Raw genomic sequence first — 20,905 nt, 5'->3', positions numbered from 1 at the left:
TTTAGTAAAAAATTTTCCAGTATATTATACTGGAAGTCTGTGTTGTGTATGTTTATCTTCCAGTATGTCATACTGGATGAATATTATAATATAGTTGAGTCTTGTTTCATCCCAGTATATTTTATGGGACTTCTGCTGTTTGTAAGCTTTGTCTCCAGTATATTATACTAGACAAGTTCTGTTATTACTGTTTTTTGGGTGATTATTTGTCTTCTTTTTTTATATTACAATCTTTGTTCCGGTATATAATCCTGAAGTTTTTTTCTTGTATGTTATACTGGATGATTATTATACTTTGCTTTTTTATTATGTTTCTTCTGTTTACTCCAGTATTTTTTTCTTTAGTTTCATATCTTCTAATTTATTGTGATCTAGTATATTATGCTGGATGACTGTAATCTCTAAACTTTGTTGTCCTGTTCATTTTACTGGATGAATTCTGTTTATAATTTATTTCACACACACACACACACACACACACACATATATATATATATATATATATTCTGGAATCTGATTATACTTACTTATATAATTTGTAATATATTTTTTTTCTAGATGTTATAGAAATGGAATCTTCACCTAGGATATTGAAGGTATGTATTTCTGAAATGTTTAAGTTTTTAGTTTAAAATTATATGAAATGTTGCTTATATGTGTTTTATTTTGATTTTAGGAGGGAGATAGATTTTATGACATTAAACAGTGGTTTCCTGCTGATTGTTATTGGAAAGGCGATCGGAAATTTAAGAAACTTATTTCGTCGTTTTTGTGTGGAACTCAAATGGATCAATTAAAGAATGGTGTATTTGAGAAATTTTTAGAATTGAATGAGGTGGGTCATTTTGGTAAGTTGACTCACTGTATGTTGCTTTCCCAAGTATTTTACAAGGATAAAACCAAAATGGTTTTTAGAGTTTTTGGGAACGACGTAGCATTTACAGAAGATGATTTCCATTCTATTACCGGGCTGAAGATTGATGCCTCTGATTATAGCTTCGTTGATGATAGAGAGAACCGTTTGAAGGAACTGTATTTTTCTGACATTAAGAAGGGTTTGAAGGTTGGGAATTTGTATAATTTTTTGAAAAGGCGTTCCCGACTTCGTAGTGGTGCAGCAGATGATATAAGTGTTGATGTTGAGGTCTGCGATGAAGATGCAATAAAGCTTGCTGAGCTTTATACAGTAGAAGCTGTTCTTTTGGGTAAAGAGCCTACTAGAAATATAAGTGATCATCATAGACGATGCAGCACTTTGTGCTTCTTTTCCATGGGGCAGTTTCTGCTTTGAAGATCTTATTGATAATTTGTCTCATCTTCTATTAACTAAATCAGTCAAAAAGAAAACAATTGGTAGGATTGCATCTTATATGACAGTTGGATTCCCATTTTTATTTAATGTCTGGACAATGGAAGTCTTTAATGATTTCCGTCAATTTGCAAAATATGAGGATCGGGGGCCAATTAGGATGTTGTCTTACTCCATCATTGGATGTCCAAAATATGACACACTTGTCAATGATTTCTTTAGTAAAGCAAGTGTAAGTTAATAGTATTTGAATTTTCAATATATATTTGTGCTCATATATTTTGTTTTTGTGACGACCCAAAGGGTCATCACTTGTTTTCTTATTCATTCTGTGCTTCCGAGGCCTTGAAAACCTCATTTAGGGTTGCCTCAATTTCTCTGCGCAGTCCGGGCGCGTAGCCGGAAAGCTTAAATATGAATTCTGTGAGAAAAATGCTAAATTTTGATATTAAATTGATTAAATTTGACTTTGACCAACATTTTGGGCAAACGGACCCGGATCCATGATTTGACGGTCCCGGAGGGTCCGTAGAAAAATATGGGACTTGGGCGTATGCCCGGAATCGAATTCCGAGGTCCCAAGCCCGAGAAATGAATTTTTGTGTGAAATTGTTTTCTGGAAATGATTAAGGAAAATGAAAATGATATTTGATTAAAAGACTGTGGTATCGGGCCCGTATTTTGGTTCCGGTGCCCGGTACAAGTCTTGTATATGGTTTAAGCGCTTTCTGTAAAGTTTGGTTGAAATCAGACGTCGTATGACGTGTTTCAGACTTAAAATGGAAATTTGATGCTTTAAGAAAACTTGGAGGAAATTATGAATTTTGATGTTTAATTCGATGTATGATGTTAATTTGGCGATTTGATCGTGCGGATAAGTCCGTATGATGTTTTTGAGGTTGTATGTATATTTGGTTTGGAGCCCCGAGGGCTCGGGTGAGTTTTGAATAGGCGTCGGAATGCATTTTTAACTTAGGAAAAATCTGGTATGAACAGGCCTGCAGGCTTCGCATTTGCGAAGCCTGGTTTGCAAATGCGAACTCGCAAATGCGAAGGCTGGTTCGCAAATGCGAAACCATCCCAGGCCTGACTACGATCGCAAATGCGAGTATATTCTTCGCAAATGCGAAGTTCCCAGTTTCGCAAATGCGAGACCAAGTTCGCAAATGCGAAGGTCTCCTATAAGGCCTGGCATCGCAAATGCGAAGCAGAGGTCGCAATTCCCATAATTTGGTCGGGGTTCGCAATTGCGAACCCCAGTTCGCAAATGCAACATCAGAGACCCAGCAATTTCATACTTAGTCGAATTTTAAGTCATTTTTCACCCCACTTTCAAAATACAACTCCTTAGGCGATTTTTCAAGAACAAGTTTCATCCCAAATCATTTGTAAGTCGATTTTTACTTAACTCTTTCAATCATCAACATCATTTAACATGTTTTCAACTTAAAATCAATGATTTTCATGGGAGAAATTGGGGGTTTTGGGTAGAACCTAGGTTTTCTATAAATTGGGGATTCGGACCTCAATTTGAGATCCGATTTCAAAACAAATTACATATTTGAGTTCATGGGGGAATGGGTAACCGGGTTTTGGTTTGAACTTCGGGTTTTGACAACGTGGGCCCGGGGGCGATTTTGGAATTTTTGGGGGAAAACTTGGGAAATTCATTTTTATGCATTCAAATTGATTCATTTAGTGTTTATTAAAGTAATTGAGCAATTTGTGACTAGATTCGAGTGGATTGGAGTTGGAATCGCGGGGTAAAGTGATACTTGAGGTTTGAGTGGAATTCAAGGCATCGAGGTAAGTGTTTGGTTTAACCCTAGCTTGAGGATTTGGAGTTGAGTCATAATTGCTACTTGTATGTGTTGGGTACGACGTATGGGCATGGTGACGAGTATCCATGCGTCGGTGTCAAGCATGACCGTGAGTTTTAATTTGATAATTGTGTACCCTTGTTTGATCCTATGAACGTTGTGATTAAATATTGGTATTAGTTGTGCCAGGAAAAAGTTGAATAGGATTGGTTATAGCTGACTCTCCCTTGTCGGGATGTTTGACTTGTTGTTATAGTTCCCTTGCCGGGAAAGAGTATTAATTTGATTGTTCCCTTGCCGGGATTGTATTTTGTATTGTGTGGAAAGTAAAGGGAGCGGGTGGTACGCCTACCACACGTGATATTAAATTGGGAACGGGTGGTACGCCTACCACAAATGATATTGAAATAGGAGCGAGTGGTACGCCTACCACAAATGATATATTGAAATGGGAGCGAGTGGTACGCCTACCACAAATGATATATTGAAATGGGAGCGAGTGTTACGCCTACCACAAATGATATTGAAATGGGAGCGAGTGGTACGCCTACCACAAATGATATATTGAAATGGGAGCGGGTGGTACGCCTACCACGAGTGATACCGAAATGGGAGCGGGTGGTACGCCTACCACGAGTTACATTGAAATGGGAGCGGGTGGTACGCCTACCACGAGATATTGAGAAATAGGATCGGGTTGCACTCCTGCAACAAGATGAGTTGATTATGAAAGCTGTTTTACCTTTCCATTATTGTTAGAAGTTAAACTGTAGATGTACGTACCATTATTCCTGATATTTTGAATCTATCTGTTACCCTGAAGCATGCTCCCTTCCCCAGCTTAAATTATTATTTTCTTGCTATTTTTCTGTTGTACTTGTATATATATATCTGCACAGGTTTATCTAGAGTCTGGTCCTAGCCTCGTCACTACCTCGCCGGGGTTAGGCCAGACACTTACCAGCACATGGGGTCGGTTGTGCTGATGCTACACTCTGTGCTATTTGCACAGGTCCAGGTTTCGAGCAGCAGCAGCAGCATTAGTACGGGAGTGGGCCTTCAGTCCGATGAGACCCGAGGTAGCCTTGCATGCGTCCGCAAGCCCGGCGTCTCCCTTATTTTCTCTTTTTAGCTTGTTGCCTCATTGTATTCGAGACAAACAACTTATGTTTTCTTTCAGACGTTTGTGTTTAGTAATCCTTAGCAGTTCGTGAGTATTGTGACACCAGTCTTGGGTAGAGGATTATATTGACTATTCCGCATGTTGATTCAGTTTCTATAATTAAGACTTCCGCTACTATTTAATTTCATTATTTTTATATTGTTGCCATGAATTGCTAAAAGGGATTATATTGTAAACGGAAAGTAATTAATAATTTAGCTTGCCTAGCTTTTACGAGTAGGCGCCATCACGACTCCCGAGGGTGGGAAATTTCGGGTCGTGACAAGTTGGTATCGGAGCTCTAGGTTACATAGGTCTCACAACTCACGGACAAACTTAGTAGAGTTTGAGGGATTGGTACGGAGATGTCTGTATTTATCCCCCAGAGGCTACAGAGTACTCGGTACGGGCATTATAAGTTCTTGGTTATGTCATTCGGGTTGACAAATGCCCCAGCAACTTTTATGGACTTGATAAACCGAGTGTTCAGACCTTATTTAGATTCGTTCGTGATAGTCTTCATGATGATATTTTGATATATTCCCGCAGCTGAGAGGAGCACGAGCAGCATCTTAGAGTGGTTCTTCAGACTTTGAGGGATAGTCAGTTGTACGCCAAGTTTTCGAAGTGTGAGTTCTGGTTGAGTTCAGTTGCATTCCTGGGTCATGTTGTGTCAGCAGAGGGTATCCAGATTGACCCAGAAGGGTGCCCAGTTCAGATGGTCGGATGAGTGTGAGGCGAGCCTTCAGAAGCTCAAGACAGCTCTGACTACGGCACCGGTGTTGGTTTTGCCCACAGATTCAGGACCGTATACAGTCTATTGTGATGCTTCCCGTGTTGGGCTTGGAGCAGTGTTGATGTAGGATGGCAAGGTCATTGCCTATGCTTCGAGGCAGTTGAAGATTCATGAGAAGAACTATCCGGTTCATGATTTGGAGTTGGCAGCCATAGTTCACGCGTTGAAGATTTGGAGGCATTATCTGTATGGCGTGGCGTGTGAGGTGTTCACTGATCACAAGAGTCTTCAGTATTTGTTCAAGCAAAAGGAGTTGAATTTGAGGCAGAGGAGGTGGTTGGAGTTGTTGAAGGATTATGATACCACCATTTTATATCATCCGGGAAAGGCCAATGTGGTGGCCGATGCTTTGAGTAGGAAGNGAGGTAGAGGTTTTTATGGTAGAGGCCATCCTCCTAGGCCCTTTCAGTCAGCTCTCCAGGTCACTCATGGTACTTCAGGTGGCCATTCAGGTCGACAGGGTCAGTCTCAGTTTCCTCAGCTTCAGCATTCGCGTGGATGCTATGAGTGTGGTGAGCATGGTCACCTCAAGAGGGCTTGCCCGAGGTTGAGGGGTGCTCAGCTGCAGCTGTCGAGGTCTTGCCACGCTTGTGGTGACCCGAGGCACATTGTCAGATTTTGCCCTCGAGCTTCGAGCAGCGTTCAGCATCAGAGTTCTCGTACTAGGATTCAGGCACCAGAGGTTCCACAGCCTGCTCAGCCAGCTAGAGGCGGTGGCAGGGGTGTTAGAGGTGGAGGTAGAGGTCATAGAGGTGGAGCTCAGGCCGTCGGAGGTGGAGGCCAGCCAGCAGCCAGGCCAGAGGCTGAGTCTTCAGATGCAGACATTACAGGTACTATTCTGGTTTGTGATAGAAATGCTTCAGTGCTATTTGACCCTGGGTCTACGTATTCGTATGTGTCATCCTATTTTGCCCCGTATTTGATCATGCCTAGTGATGCATTGGGTATTCCTGTTTATGTGTCTACGCCGGTGGGTGATTCCATCGTGGTCGATCGAGTCCATCGCTCTTGTGTTGTGGTGATTGGGGGTCTGGAGACTCGTGTAGATCTGTTTCTTTTAGATATGGTCGACTTTGATATCATATTGGGGATGGACTGGTTATCACCCTATCACGCTATCTTGGACTGCCATGCCAAGACCGTGACCTTAGCTTTACCGGGTATGCCTCGTTAGAGTGGAGAGGGACTCCAGGTCATTCTACCCGCAGTGTCATATCTTATGTGAAGGCTCGGCGTATGGTCGAGAAGGGGTGTTTGGCTTATTTAGCTTATGTTCGGGATTCCAGTGCTGAGGTTCCCTCTATCGATTCTGTGCCCGTTGTTCGTGGTTTTCCTGATGTTTTTCCTTCAGACCTGCCGGGTATGCCACCCGACAGGGATATTGATTTCTGCATCGATCTAGCTCCGGGCGCTCAGCCCATTTCTATTCCGCCTTATCGTATGGCCCCGCCAGAGTTGAAAGAGTTAAAAGAACAGTTGCAGGATTTGCTTGAGAAGGGTTTCATTAGACCCAGTGTCTCACCCTGGGGTGCGCCGGTATTATTTGTTAAGAAGAAGGATGGGTCAATGAGAATGTGTATTGATTACCGGCAATAACGATCAAGAATAAGTATCCACTGCCAAGGAATGATGATTTGTTCGACCAGCTTCAGGGTGCCAGGGTATCTTCCAAGATTGACTTGCGATCTGGCTACCATCAGTTGAGGATTAGGGCATCCGATGTCCCTAAGACAGCTTTTCGCACTCGGTACGGGCATTATGAGTTCTTGGTTATGTCATTCGGGTTGACAAATGCCCCAGCAGCTTTCATGGACTTGATGAACCGAGTGTTCAGGCCTTATTTGGATTCGTTCGTGATAGTCTTCATGATGATATTTTGATATATTCCCGCAGCCGAGAGGAGCACGAGCAGCATCTTATAGTGGTTCTTCAGACTTTGAGGGATAGTCAGTTGAGTTCTGGTTGAGTTCAGTTGCATTCCTGGGTCATGTTGTGTCAGCAGAGGGTATCCAGATTGACCTAGAAGGGTGCCTAGTTCAAATGGTCGGATGAGTGTGAGGCGAGCCTTCAGAAGCTCAAGACAACTCTGACTACGACACCGGTGTTGGTTTTGCCCACAGGTTCAGGGCCTTATACAGTCTATTGTGATGCTTCCTGTGTTGGGCTTGGAGCAGTGTTGATGCAAGATGGCAAGGTCATTGCCTATGCTTCGAGGCAGTTGAAGATTCATGAGAAGAACTATCCGGTTCATGATTTGGAGTTGGCAGCCATAGTTCACGCGTTGAAGATTTGGAGGCATTATCTGTATGGCGTGGCGTGTGAGGTGTTCACTGATCACAAGAGTCTTCAGTATTTGTTCAAGCAAAAGGAGTTGAATTTGAGGCAGAGGAGGTGGTTGGAGTTGTTGAAGGATTATGATACCACCATTTTATATCATTCGGGAAAGGCCAATATGGTGGCCGATGCTTTGAGTAGGAAGTCAGCCAGTATGGGTAGTCTTGTTTATATTCTGGTCGGTGAGAGGCCGCTTGCTTTGGATGTTCAGGCTTTAGCCAATCAGTTTGTGAGACTGGATGTTTCTGAGCCCAGTCGTGTGTTGGCTTGCACGGTCGCTCATTCGTCATTATTGGAGCGTATCCGTGATCGGCAGTTTGATGATCCCCATTTGTGTGTCCTTAGAGACACGGTGCAGCGCGGAGGTGCCAGGCATGTTACCTTAGATGATGATGGAGTTTTGAGATTGCATGGTCGAGTATGTGTGCCTAATGTGGGTGGGCTTTGAGAGTTGATTTTAGAGGGGGCCCATAGTTCCCGGTACTCTATTCATCGGGCGCCGCGAAGATGTATCAGGATTTGCGGCAGCATTACTGGTGGCGTAGAATGAAGAAGGATATCGTGGCATATGTGGCTCGTTGTTTGAATTGTCAGTAGGTTCAGTACGAGCATCAGAGGCTTGGTGGTTTATTTCAGAGGATTGAGCCTCCCGAGTGGAAGTGAGAGCGGATTACTATGAATTTTGTTACTGGATTTCCGCTGACTCGGAAGAAGTTCGACGCAGTTTGGGTCATTGTTGATAGGCTGACCAAGTCAGCATATTTCATTCCTGTGGTAGTCTCCTATTCTTCTGAGAGATTAGCTGAGATTTATATCCGGGAGATTGTTTGCCTTCATGGTGTGCCGGCATCTATCATATCGTACTGGGGTACGCAGTTTACCTCGCGCTTCTGGAGATCAGTTCAGCGAGAGTTGGGCACACGAGTAGATTTGAGCACAGCATTTCATCCCCAGACGGATGGTCAGTCCGAGCGGACTATTCAGGTTCTAGAGGATATGCTTCGAGCTTGTGTTATTGACTTTGGAGGTTCGTGGGATCAGTTTTTTCCTTTAGTGGAATTTGCCTACAATAACAGCTACCAGTCGATCATCCAGATGGCTCCTTATGAGGCTTTATATGGTAGGCGGTGTCGGTCTCCAGTTGGATGGTTTGAGCCGGGAGAGGCTCGGTTGTTGGGTACAGATTTGGTTAAGAAGGCCTTGGACAAGGTCAAGATCATTCAGGATAGGCTTCGTTCAGCTCAGTCTAGGCAAAAGAGCTATGTAGATCGCAAGGTTTGAGATGTAGCTTTCATGGTTGGCGAGCGGGTATTGCTCTGAGTGTCGCCTATGAAGGGCGTGATGAGGTTTGGGAAGAAGGGCAAGCTTAGCCCTAGGTTCATTGGTCCGTTTGAGATTCTGGATCGAGTGGGAGCGGTGGCTTATAGACTTGCCTTGCTGCGTAGCTTATCAGCCGTGCATCCAGTTTTTCATGTATCCATGCTTCAGAGGTATCACGGCGATCTGGCCCACGTGTTAGATTTCAGCACTGTCCAGTTGGACAAGGATTTGTCTTATGAGGAGGAGCCGGTAGCTATTCTAGACCGGCAGGTTCGACAATTGAGATCCAAGAGTTTTCCTTCTGTTCGTGTTCAGTGGAGAGGTCAGCCTCCTGAGGCATCGACCTGGGAGTCCGAGTCCGATATGCGGAGCCGTTATCCTCATCTTTTTCCCGACTCAGGTACTTCTTTCTTTTGTCCGTTCGAGGACGAACGGTTGTTTTAGAGGTCGAGAATGTGACGACCCAAAGGGTCATCACTTGTTTTTTTGTTCATTCTGTGCTTCCGAGGCCTTGAAAACCTCGTTTAGGATTGCCTCGATTTGCGTGCGCAGTTCGGGCGCATAGCCGGAAAGCTTAAATATGAATTCTATGAGAAAAATGCTAAATTTTGATATTAAATTGATTAAATTTGACTTCAGTCAACATTTTGGGCAAACGGACCCGAATCCGTGATTTGACGGTCCTGGAGGGTCCGTAGAAAAATACGGGACTTGGGCGTATGTCCGGAATCGAATTCCGAGGTCCCAAGCCCGAGAAATGAATTTTTGTGTGAAATTGTTTTCTGGAAATGATTAAGGAAAATGAAAATGAAAATGAAATTTGATTAAAAGACTGTGGTATCGGCCCGTATTTTGGTTCCGGCGCCCGGTACAAGTCTTATATATAGTTTAAGCGCTTTCTGTAAAGTTTGGTTGAAATCGGACATCGTATGACGTGTTTCGGACTTAAAATGGAAATTTGATGTTATAAGAAAACTTGGAGGAAATTATGAATTTTGAGGTTTAATTCGATGTATATGATGTTATTTTGGCGATTTGATCGCGCGGATAAGTCCGTAGGATGTTTTTGAGGTTGTGTGTATATTTGGTTTGGAGCCCCGAGAGCTCGGGTGAGTTTTTGATAGGCGTCGGAGTGCATTTTTAACTTAGGAAAAATCTGGTATGAACAGGCCTGCATGCTTCGCATTGGTTCGCAAATGCGAAGGCTGGTTCGCAAATGCGAAACCAGCCCAGGCCTGACTATAATCGCAAATGCGAGTATGTTCTTCGCAAATGCGAAGTTCCAAGTTTCGCAAATGCGAGACCAAGTTCGCAAATGCGAAGGTCTCCTGTAAGGCATGGCTTCGCAAATGCGAAGCAGAGGTCGCAATTCCCATAATTTGGTCGGGGTTCGCAATTGCGAACCCCAGTTCGCAAATGCGACATCAGAGACCCAGCAATTTCATACTTAGTCGAATTTTAAGTCATTTTTCACCCCACTTCCAAAATACAACTCCTTAGGCGATTTTTCAAGAACAAGTATCATCCCAAATCATTTGTAAGTCGATTTTTACTTAACTCTTTCAATCATTAACATCATTTAACATGTTTTCAACTTAAAATCAATGATTATCATGGGAGAAATTGGGGGTTTTGGGTAGACCCTTTACTTGACTTGTTGTTATAGTTCCCTTGCCGGGAAAGAGAATTAATTTGATTGTTCCCTTGCCGGGATTGTATTGTGTATTATGTGGAAAGTAAAGGGAGCGGGTGGTACGCCTACCACAAGTGATATTAAATTAGGAACGGGTGGTACGCCTACCACAAATGATATTGAAATGGGAGCGAGTGGTACGCCTACCACAAATGATATATTGAAATGGGAGCGAGTGGTACGCCTACCACAAATGATATATTGAAATAGGAGCGAGTGGTATGCCTACCACAAATGATATATTGAAATGGGAGCGAGTGGTACGCCTACCATAAATGATATTGAAATGGACGAGTGGTACGCCTACCACAAATGATATATTGAAATGGGAGCAGGTGGTACGCCTACCACGAGATATTGAGAAATGGGATCGGGTTGCACGCCTGCAACAAGATGAGTTGAATATGAAAGTTGTTTTACCTTTCCATTATTGTTAGAAGTTAAACTGTAGATGTACGTACCATTATTCCTGATATTTTGACTCTATCTGTTACCCTGAAGCATGCTCCCTTCCCTAGCTTAAATTGTTATTTTCTTGCTACTTTTCCGTTGTACTTGTATACATATATCTTCACAGGTTTATCTGGAGTCTGGTCCTAGCCTCGTCACTACCTCACCGGGGTTAGGCCAGACACTTACCAGCACATGGGGTCGGTTGTGCTGATGCTACACTCTGTGCTATTTGCACAGGTCCAGGTTTTGAGCAGCAGCAGCAGCATTAGTACGGGAGTAGGCCTTCAGTCCGGTGAGACCCGAGGTAGCCTTGCATGCGTCCGCAAGCCCGGCGTTTCCCTTATTCTCTCTTTTTAGCCTGTTGCCTCATTGTATTCGAGACAAACAACTTATGTTTTCTTTCAGACGTTTGTGTTTAGTAATCCTTAGCAGTTCGTGAGTATTGTGACACCAGTCTTGGGTAGAGGATTATATTGACTATTCCGCATGTTGATTCAGTTTCTATAATTATGACTTCCGCTACTATTTAATTTCATTGTTTTATATTGTTGCCATGAATTGTTAAAAGGGATTATATTGTAAACAGAAAGTAATTAATAATTTGGCTTGCCTAGCTTCTATGAGTAGGCGCCATCACGACTCCTGAGGGTGGGAAATTTCGGGTCGTGACAGTTTTAGTTTAATTATTGACCTTTTTGTTTAATTTGTAGAAATTTAAGGTTTTCAAAGTGAATCAATCATATCTTCTCCAATCTTCATCCAAAGTTAATGTTAACGACATTGTCAATGTAAGTAGTTGTTTCTTCTATTTTATTTAGTCTTGCTTTTCATTAATCTCTACTATCGTATACCGGATTTATGTTGTAATAACTTGCATTTAAAATTATGTTTGCTGTAAATTATTCTGGGAGTTGTTTCTTAGAAGTATTATTTTCCAGGTTTTCCAATGGAAGTGGAATATACTCAATTAGTATAATTTACTAGAGCTGTATACTTGTGTAGTATAATACTATACTTGAAGTAAGTATATTATACCTGGAGTATATCCTGTTAATAATTGTCTTCAAGTATATTATAATGGATGATTATTAATATATAGTTGAGTTTTGTTTGACTCCAGTATCTTTTAATCGAAGTCTGCCATGTTTAAGATTGTTGTCCAGTATATTATACTGGAAGTCTGTTGTCTCAGTGTTTGTTTTCCAGTATGTTATACTGGATAATTGTTGAGTTATGTTTGACTCTAGTATATTTTATTCGATGTGTACTGTGTGTACGCTTGTCATTGTGACGACCCAAAGGGTCATCACTGGATTTCTCTCTTTTTCCGTGCTTCTGAGGCCTTGAAAACCTCACCTTTAGTTGCCTCAATTTGCGTGCGTAGTCCGGGCGCGTAGCCGGAAAAATTATATGTTAAATTCTGTGAAAAATTTCAAAATGTGGCTTTAAAATGATTAAAGTTGACTTCGGTCAACATTTTTGGTAAGCGGACCCGGACCCGTGATTTGACGGTCCCGGAGGGTCCGTAGAAAAATATGGGACTCGGGCATATGCTCGGAATCGAATTCCGAGGTCTAGAGCCCGAGAAAAGAATTTTTTCTGTTTAATTGTTTTTCTGAAATTATTAAGGAAAATGGAAATGAAAATTGATTAAAAGACTATGGTATCGGGCTCGTATTTTGGTTCCGACGCCTGGTACAGGTCTTAAATATGTGTTAAGCGCTTTCTGTGAAGTTTGGTCGGAATCGGACGTCATTTGCCGTATTTCGGACCTAAATATCTAAAGTTTGAAGTTTGTGAAGTTAGAATAAAAAATGATGATTTTGAAGTTTGATTCATTGATTTTGATGTTGTTTTGGCGATTTGATCGCTCGAGTAAGTTCGTAGGATGTTGTTGAGTTAGTGTGTGTGATTGGTTGGGAGCCCCGAGGGCTCGGGAGTGAATCGGAGGTGGTTCGGGGTGTTTTTACACTTAGGAATTGTAACAGATTTCTCTGCAATCTTTGCCCAGCTGTTGCCTTCTTCGCAATCGCGGACTCGACCCCGCGTTCGCATAGCTTTGGACTCTCCCATCTTCGCGTTCGCGGAAAGGCAGTTCGCGTACTTACAGCCCTTTCTCAATCGCGTTCGCGTCCCCTTTTTACGAGTTCACGTAAGGCAATCCCAGGGCCCCCACCAGCTTCCTCTTCGCGTTCGCATCACACCCATCGCGAACGCGATGCCCCCAGTTTCTCTTCACCGCGAACGCGTCCTCTTAGTCGCGATCGCGTAGGGTAAGAACGCCCAGTTATATTTTTAATTTCCAGAATCAGAACACACGGGATTTCTTCACTTTCCTCACGATCTCTCTTCTACCCCAAGCTTTAGGAAGCCGTTAAAGCCCCCACTCTTCAAGACCACTTGGGTAAGTAATTCCCCACTCATTTCCTTCACTTTTCCTTCATTAATTAGCAAGTTTCTAAGCCTAAATCATGAAATCAAAGTAGAAATTAAGGGTTTTGGGTAGAGTTAGGGTTTTGGGAATTTTGGGTGATTCAACCTCAATTTGGGGTCGAATCTTAAAACAAATTATATATTTGAACTCGTGGGGTTATGGGTGACTAGGTTTTGGTCCGAGCCTCGTGTTTGGACCATGTGGGCCCGGTGTCTAAATTTGGTATTTTTGGAGGAATGTTAGGAAATTCATATCTAGGCTATGGGATGTTGCCATTGGGTCTTTATTGATATTATTGAATTAATTATGCCTAGATATCATTGTTTCGGAGTCGGATTGTAGAGGAAAGGCGGTATTTGAGGATTGATTGCTATTCTTAGAATCGAGGTAAGTGTTTGATCTAACTTTGGCTTCAGGGAATATGATTAGAGTGTTATTAATTGCTAATTGCTAAATGATCGAGTATGGTGTATAGGCATGGTGACGAGTATCTATACACCGGTGTCTAGCATGACCGTGGGTCCTTGTTTGCACGTATTTCTGATATTTTGAGACTTTTCTATGCTAATTGATGAATTCTACCTAATGTGAAGGGTTTGAGGATTGGTTATGCATTGTAAATTCTTTGGAGCGTTGGCTCTAACAATAAAAATACTATTGAGTAAGAAATGAAAGAAATGGAAAGAGATATGATTAAATCCCTTGCCGGGATGGTTTTAGTATATTGATTATCTCCCTTGCCGGGATGTGAAAGTTGTTGTTGTTACTCCCTTGCCGGGATTTAGCTGTTTAATTGTGCTTTCCCTTGCCGGGACACTTCTTATTATTTGCTTATTCCCTCGCCCGTTTGGTTGTGATTGCTGTTTGGGTGAGGAAGAGTGATTAATGCACGAAGGGTCATTCCGTGCCATGTTTTGATTAAATTTGCACGAAGGGACTTTCCGTGCTCTGATTTGACTATAAATGCACGAAGGATCATTCCGTGCCATGAAATGAGAGTTATGCAAGGAAAAGCACGAAGGGTGATTCCGTGCACTCTATTTGATTGTTTTTGGTGAGAATGAGAGTAAAAGCACGAAGGTTGATGCTGTGCAACTGTTGATTCTCCTGTTTTTATTAATTATTTTTATTGCCCTGTTTCTTACTTAAGTTGATGACTTTATATCCGGATTGTACTTCCCCCATAGCATGTTTCCCTCCCTAGTTAACTGTTTAATTTCGGTATTCTTTCCTTTATTGCATATATATATATATTGAACTGCACAGGTTGACTTGGTAGTCCTGTCTAGCCTCGTCACTACTTCGCCGGGGTTAGGCCAGGCATTACCAGCACATGGGGTCGGTTGTGCTGATGCTACACTTCTGTGCTTTTTGCACAGATCACGGTACCGGAGCAGCTCTTGGACCACAGCAGTAGTTGATCGGGAGCCCTTTTCAGTCCAGGGACTTACGAGGTAGCCTAGCTGGCGTTCGCAGGCCGAAGTCCCTTTCCATATTTTCTGTTTGTTTTCATTATACCGAGACAGACATTATGTACTTTTCTATTCAGACTTGTTTGTAGCACTCTTTAGTGGTTCGTGAGACAGCGACTCCAATCTTGGGTAGTGAAATATTAGACTTCCGCATTTTGGATTTTCAGTAATTTATGTTTTAAAAGACTTCCGCATTTATTTAAAGACTCGTCATTTTATTATTGTTATGTTGTTTTCCGAAAATTTTTAAAAGTTTGGCTTGCCTAGCTCCAACAGTAGGCGCCATCACGACTCCCGACGGTGGAAAATCCGGGTCGTGACAGTCATCCATTATGTTATACTGGATTAGTTCTATCTAGACTATTACTGTACAAAATTATATGCTATCCTTCTTGTATTGTGCTTAGAATCGATACGAATGTTTACGTATGATGATGCTAAAATTCTTACCATTTTAGTATAATGGAAGTGGAATATACTCAATTAGTATAATTTACTAGAGCAGTATACTTGTGTAGTATAATACTATACTTGAAGCAAGTATATTATACCTGGAGTATATCCTGTTAATAATTGTCTTCCAGTATGTTATACTGGATGATTATTAATATATAGTTGAGTTTTGTTTGACTCCAGTATCTTTTAATCGAAGTCTGCCATGTTTAAGATTGTTGTCCAGTATATTATACTGGAAGTCTGTTCTCTCAGTGTTTGTTTTCCAGTATGTTATACTGGATAATTGTTGAGTTATGTTTGACTCCAGTATATTTTATTCGATGTGTACTGTGTGTATGCTTGTCATCCATTATGTTATACTGGAGTAGTTCTATCTAGATTATTATTGTCCAAAATTATATGCTACCTTTCTTGAATTGTGCTTGGACTCGATAAGAATGTTTATGTGTTATGATGCTGAAATTCTTACCATTTTTTGTTTTCTTTTCAGAGGGTATCTGCCAAAGTTGAAGACATTGTACATGCAGATTTTGTTAAATTTAAAATAAAGATGAAGAAAAATATTAAAGATAATCGAATAAAGATGAAGAAACATGTGAAGAACTCTGTTAAGGTAATTAACTAGTTTGGTAATTTATTTTAGTGTTGATTTTGTTCGTAGAATAATATATTGTATTTATTGTTGCAGGATATTAATCAGAAGCTTGATATTGTTCTAAAGTTTATTCAAAATGTTAAAAAAGGAAAGGAACATCATGATGGCTTGTTGAATGATGAAGATGAAAGCAATGAATTACAAGATTTTCCAGATTTTCAAATGACAAACATGACAAAAGCNGTCGGTTGTGCTGATGCTACACTTCTGTGCTTTTTGCACAGATCACGGTACCGGAGCAGCTCTTGGACCACAGCAGTAGTTGATCGGGAGCCCTCTTCAGTCTAGGGACTTACGAGGTAGCCTAGCTGGCGTTCGCAGGCCGAAGTCCCTTTCCATATTTTCTGTTTGTTTTCATTGTACCGAGACAGACATTATGTACTTTTCTATTCAGACTTGTTTGTAGCACTCTTTAGTGGTTCGTGAGACAGCGACTCCAGTCTTGGGTAGTGAAATATTAGACTTCCGCATTTTGGGTTTTCAGTTATTTATGTTTTAAAAGACTTCCACATTTATTTAAAGACTTGTCATTTTATTATTGTTATGTTGTTATCCGAAAATGTTTAAAAGTTTGGCTTGCCTAGCTCCAATAGTAGGCGCCATCACGACTCCCGACGGTGGGAAATTCGGGTCTTGACAAGTTGGTATCAGAGCTCTAGGTTACATAGGTCTCGCTACTCACGGACAAACTTGGTAGAGTCTGAGGGATCGGTACGGAGACGTCTGTATTTATCCCCCAGAGGCTACAGAGTTAGGGAAAACTTCACTTTTGTTCTTTCTTCTCGTGCGATTCTATTTCTCAAATACCGATTGTCGTTCTACTCTGTTCTTTCGCAGATGGCGAGAATACGTGCTTCCTCTTCTACCGCATAGCAGCCCGAGCCCCCAGCAGCAGCTCCTACGAGGGGCAGAGGCCGAGGCCGTGCCAGAGGCCGAGGCCGGGGCAGAGCTCAGCCCCGAGCAGCAGTCCCAGAGGTGGAGCCTCATGTTGATTATGATGAGGAGGTTCCAGCCCCAGCAGCTCCGGTGGGCCCAGCTCAGGTCCTAGAGAGGTTCATAGCCACCCAGTTCTTCAGGACGCTCTGGTCAGATTGGTAGGCCTTGTGGAGAGCGTCACTAGAGCGGGTTTGCTTCCAGTAGCACCAGCCACTTCTCAGGCTGGAGGAGGGGTTCAGACTCCTGCTACACGTACTCCGAAGCAGGTAGCTCCCCAGGCTCAGGTTCCAGTGGTCCAGCCAGCGGTGGCAGTTCAGCCGGGATATTTGGGCTGTTAGCTGTACCCTTGCCGGGGTTAGTCCAGGCACTTACCAGCACATGGGGTCGGTTGTGCTGATGCTACACTTCTGTGCTTTTTGCACAGATCATAGTACCAGAGCAGGAGCTTTTGGACAGCAGTAGGAGCGTTGGGAGCTTACTTCAGTCCGGAGATTTCCGAGGTAGCCTTGCTGGCGTCCGCATGGCCCGGAGTCTCCCTTATCTCTGTCTTTCGTTTGATTTCCTCTGTATCGAATCAGACAGTACTGTATTCTTATTCAGACTTTGTATTTAGCATTCAGTAGAAGTTCGTGAGTTAGTGACACCAGATCTGGGTAGAGGTGTATTTGAATTTTTGCACTTGGTTTCAGTTATTTATATTTTCGGGACTTCCGCTTTTATATTAACTGCCTCGTTCTTCCTTATACTATTAATGATGTTGAGAGAAATGTTAAATTAATTAGCTTGCCTAGCTCCTATTAGTAGGCGCCATCATGACTCCCGAGGGTGGGAAATCCGGGTCGTGACACAGATGAGCCTAATCATATCGTGCTTGTGGAAGAGTGACCAACTTTAAGTTGTCATATCTTTCCTTTAAGCCATTCCACAAAACAAGTGGATCTTTGACTGTGAGATATTCTATTTTCAACCCTTCATCAAGGTGATGGCGCAAGAAATCAAGGCCTTAGCACAGTCTTGGGTGGATGCTTTATTTTTGTCTTTAATGGCGTCTCCAAGACCCATTGCATCTAAATGGATTTTAGCATCCAACACCCATGTCATATAGTTCTTGCCCGAAATTTCAAGGGCAACGAACTTTCTTTTCATAATATCAGTCATAATTAAAAGAGGAGAAAAGTTGTACCTTAATCTTCTTGAGAAGGTAGAGTCTCGTGCTGATAACGTGTTATAAAATAATAAAAGAAGAAGAACAGTATTGCAGAGAAAAGTAGAAAGAGAGAGAATTCTTATTGATTTGGCATGAATTACAATGGAATATAACCCTCTATTTATAGGGAGAGAGTGACTTAGCCACCAAGTAATAAACCCTAGAATCTTTCTAAATATAGACATTCACCATAAATAAAATTCTATTTATAAAACTTTTCTATTAATCAACCATAATATTCAACACCTATCTTGAGCCGAGGGTCTATTGGAAACAACCTCTCTATCTTCACAAGGTAGATATAAGGTCTGCGAATACACTACCTCCCCAGGATTATACTGGGTATATTGTTGTTGTTGTTGTAATATTTAACACTTGTTACAAATCTTACATCAAAATATTTAATATGTTAGGTGTGTGTGAGAATAAAGTCCACATGAAAAGTAGGGAAAAAAGGTACTTATAAGGACTTGAATATTCTTAATAGTGTGAAACATTATGAGGAAAATCATGCGGGCTTGGCCCAAAGCAGATGTCGAACAATATTATACCATGTTAAGAGTCGTATTTTTTAGTGATTTATTAGATGCCGAGCTAAGGCGGCTACTGTAGGTTCACCTGAACCATTGTTTTTAGCTTGAATTATGTATTACAATACATATTAGAAGATCATATTGATTTTGAACTTACTGACTCAAGATTCTGAATTTCTGATATCACCTCTGAACTTTATTACCTAAATCGGAGTTTAATTTTATTAATCCCATCTTTTTGGAATATGTAGAGAGACAATTGAATCCTACTCAGAAGAAGTAAAGGAGCTAGCAATGAAAGTTTTGAAACTGTTGGGTAAAGCTCTGGGGGTTGAAGCAGAAGAAGTAAACAACCTTTTTGAAAAAGGGATGCAATCAATGAGAATGAATTATTATCCACCATGTCCAAAACCAGAACTTGTGATGGGACTTTGCCCTCACTCTGATGCATGTGCCTTAGCCATCCTTCTTCAAGTCAATGAAACTGATGGTCTTCAAATTAGGAAAGATGGAATTTGGATTCCCATTTTACCCCTCCCCAATGTCTTCATAGTCAATGTTGGAGACTCTTTGGAGGTACTTTCTCCATTCAATTTCCACTACTTATTACTCCCTCCTCCGTCTTATTTTATGAAGGTGTTAGGGACATCTTTGTGATTATTACTCCCTCTCTTCCGGTTTATGTGAACCTATTTTTTTTTTGATCCGTTCCAAAAAGAATGACCCCTTTCTAAATTTGGTAACAATTTAGATTAAACTTACAATTCTACCCTTAATGACAAGCTTTTATAACCACACAAATACTCTGGTCCCTTTTTAACTTGTTTACGACCACAAATTCAAAAAGTCTTCGTTTTTTCTTAAATTCCGTGCACAGTCAAACAGATTCACATAAATTGGAACGGATGGAGTATGCCATTATCATTAAGGATAAAATGACATTTTCTTTTAGACCGACTAAAAAGAAAAGAGTATTAATATCACATAATAGAAGAACAAAAATATAAGTGTCCATGAATATTTTAGAGGATTCTTCACCCGTAAACTTGACGGGAAATCATATGTGGGCACCATGAGAATCACTAGTGAAAATGACCTGTAAAACCTTTTATATGAAAGATAAAACAAAATAAATCACTGCTTATGTATTGGAATCACGATATGCTTTGATATATAGTTACAACTTGTTTGGATGGTTGTTACTACCATCATTTCATAATTGTTTGTATTTTGTGGACATAATATTTGAATAGATTATATTATTTGCTATTATTTAAAGAATAATATTTTTGTTATTTACTTTGAATGCATCATATCGTACAATAATGTACTAAAATACTTTTTTTTTGCTATAAATATTAAATTTATCAATAATTACAATAAAATTAATTTGATACAACTTCGCCCGTTGTCAGGAAATCGTATGTGGACACCATGAGAATCACCAGTGAAAATGACCTAAAGAACTAACTAGTTCTATATTTCTTGCATCTCAATTCTCAACCATTAATTTTAAAGTACTATTCCGGCCGACTTGTTCCAAATTCTAAATTATGTGATATTATGCTCTAATTAATAAATTTGTTTCATAAAGAATGATATATTTTTGTATTTAAAATAATATAATTTTAAACTTTTTAATTTTTCTGTTACGAGAAATTTTATAGCCAAACAAATATTATGATATATTTATTACGATCACATGTTTAAAGTATTTTAGCCACACAAATATATTATGATATGTTTAATACCATAAATTTCACAAATACTTTTTTTGAACTTTATGTCGGATCAAATCAAGTCATATAGATTGGAAGAGAGAGTATTAAAATAGTGGAATCGAGTAAGAGGATTTTGTGCTTTCTCAATTTACGCAATCAAACAATAAGAAAAAAAGATAATATTCAGGTCGTTTTCTCCTGCCCAACCTACAAATTATTTGTCATTATAAAATATCTATAAATTAATTAGTTGGCTACATGAATTTTCGCATTGTTGATGAGGGTTCAATTCCTCACTTCACCTGTTTTTCCTTTGAATTTTTTTTAGAGGGAGAGCCGTGAATACACACGCAAATACTGTTAACGGAGAAATTTGATTATGGTATGACATTCCACCTAATATTTTTAGGAACAATTTAACCTATTTATACAGTATAATTTTCTAGCGAAACAATATCAATGGACTCTCCTTAACAAAGAGTGGCTCCTCCACAGCCTTACATTAATTTTTCTTGGTTGAGTAGTGAGATGTATCTTTTTCCTGTTCACATTATTAGATTATACTATTACATAAGTGGTTCATAAGAAATTGATTATGTATACC

General features: G+C 40.7%; 1 protein-coding gene across 1 annotated transcript; it reads left to right on the top strand.

Annotated features, from left to right (window-relative positions):
- Positions 1-1,409: 1,409 nt before the first annotated feature.
- Positions 1,410-19,237, top strand: LOC109212774 (1-aminocyclopropane-1-carboxylate oxidase 4-like). Its single transcript, XM_019376452.1, has 7 exons — positions 1,410-1,541; positions 11,598-11,675; positions 12,899-13,039; positions 15,740-15,862; positions 15,938-16,087; positions 17,419-17,426; positions 18,832-19,237. Exons 1-7 carry the CDS (start codon positions 1,410-1,412, stop codon positions 19,235-19,237), a joined length of 1,038 nt encoding a protein of 345 aa, XP_019231997.1.
- The last annotated feature ends 1,668 nt before the right edge of the window (positions 19,238-20,905 follow it).

Source organism: Nicotiana attenuata, unplaced genomic scaffold (assembly GCF_001879085.1).
Source record: "Nicotiana attenuata strain UT unplaced genomic scaffold, NIATTr2, whole genome shotgun sequence".
In the NCBI taxonomy this organism is placed as follows: Eukaryota; Viridiplantae; Streptophyta; class Magnoliopsida; order Solanales; family Solanaceae; genus Nicotiana; species Nicotiana attenuata.
This window is presented reverse-complemented; position numbering and strand designations above follow the sequence as displayed.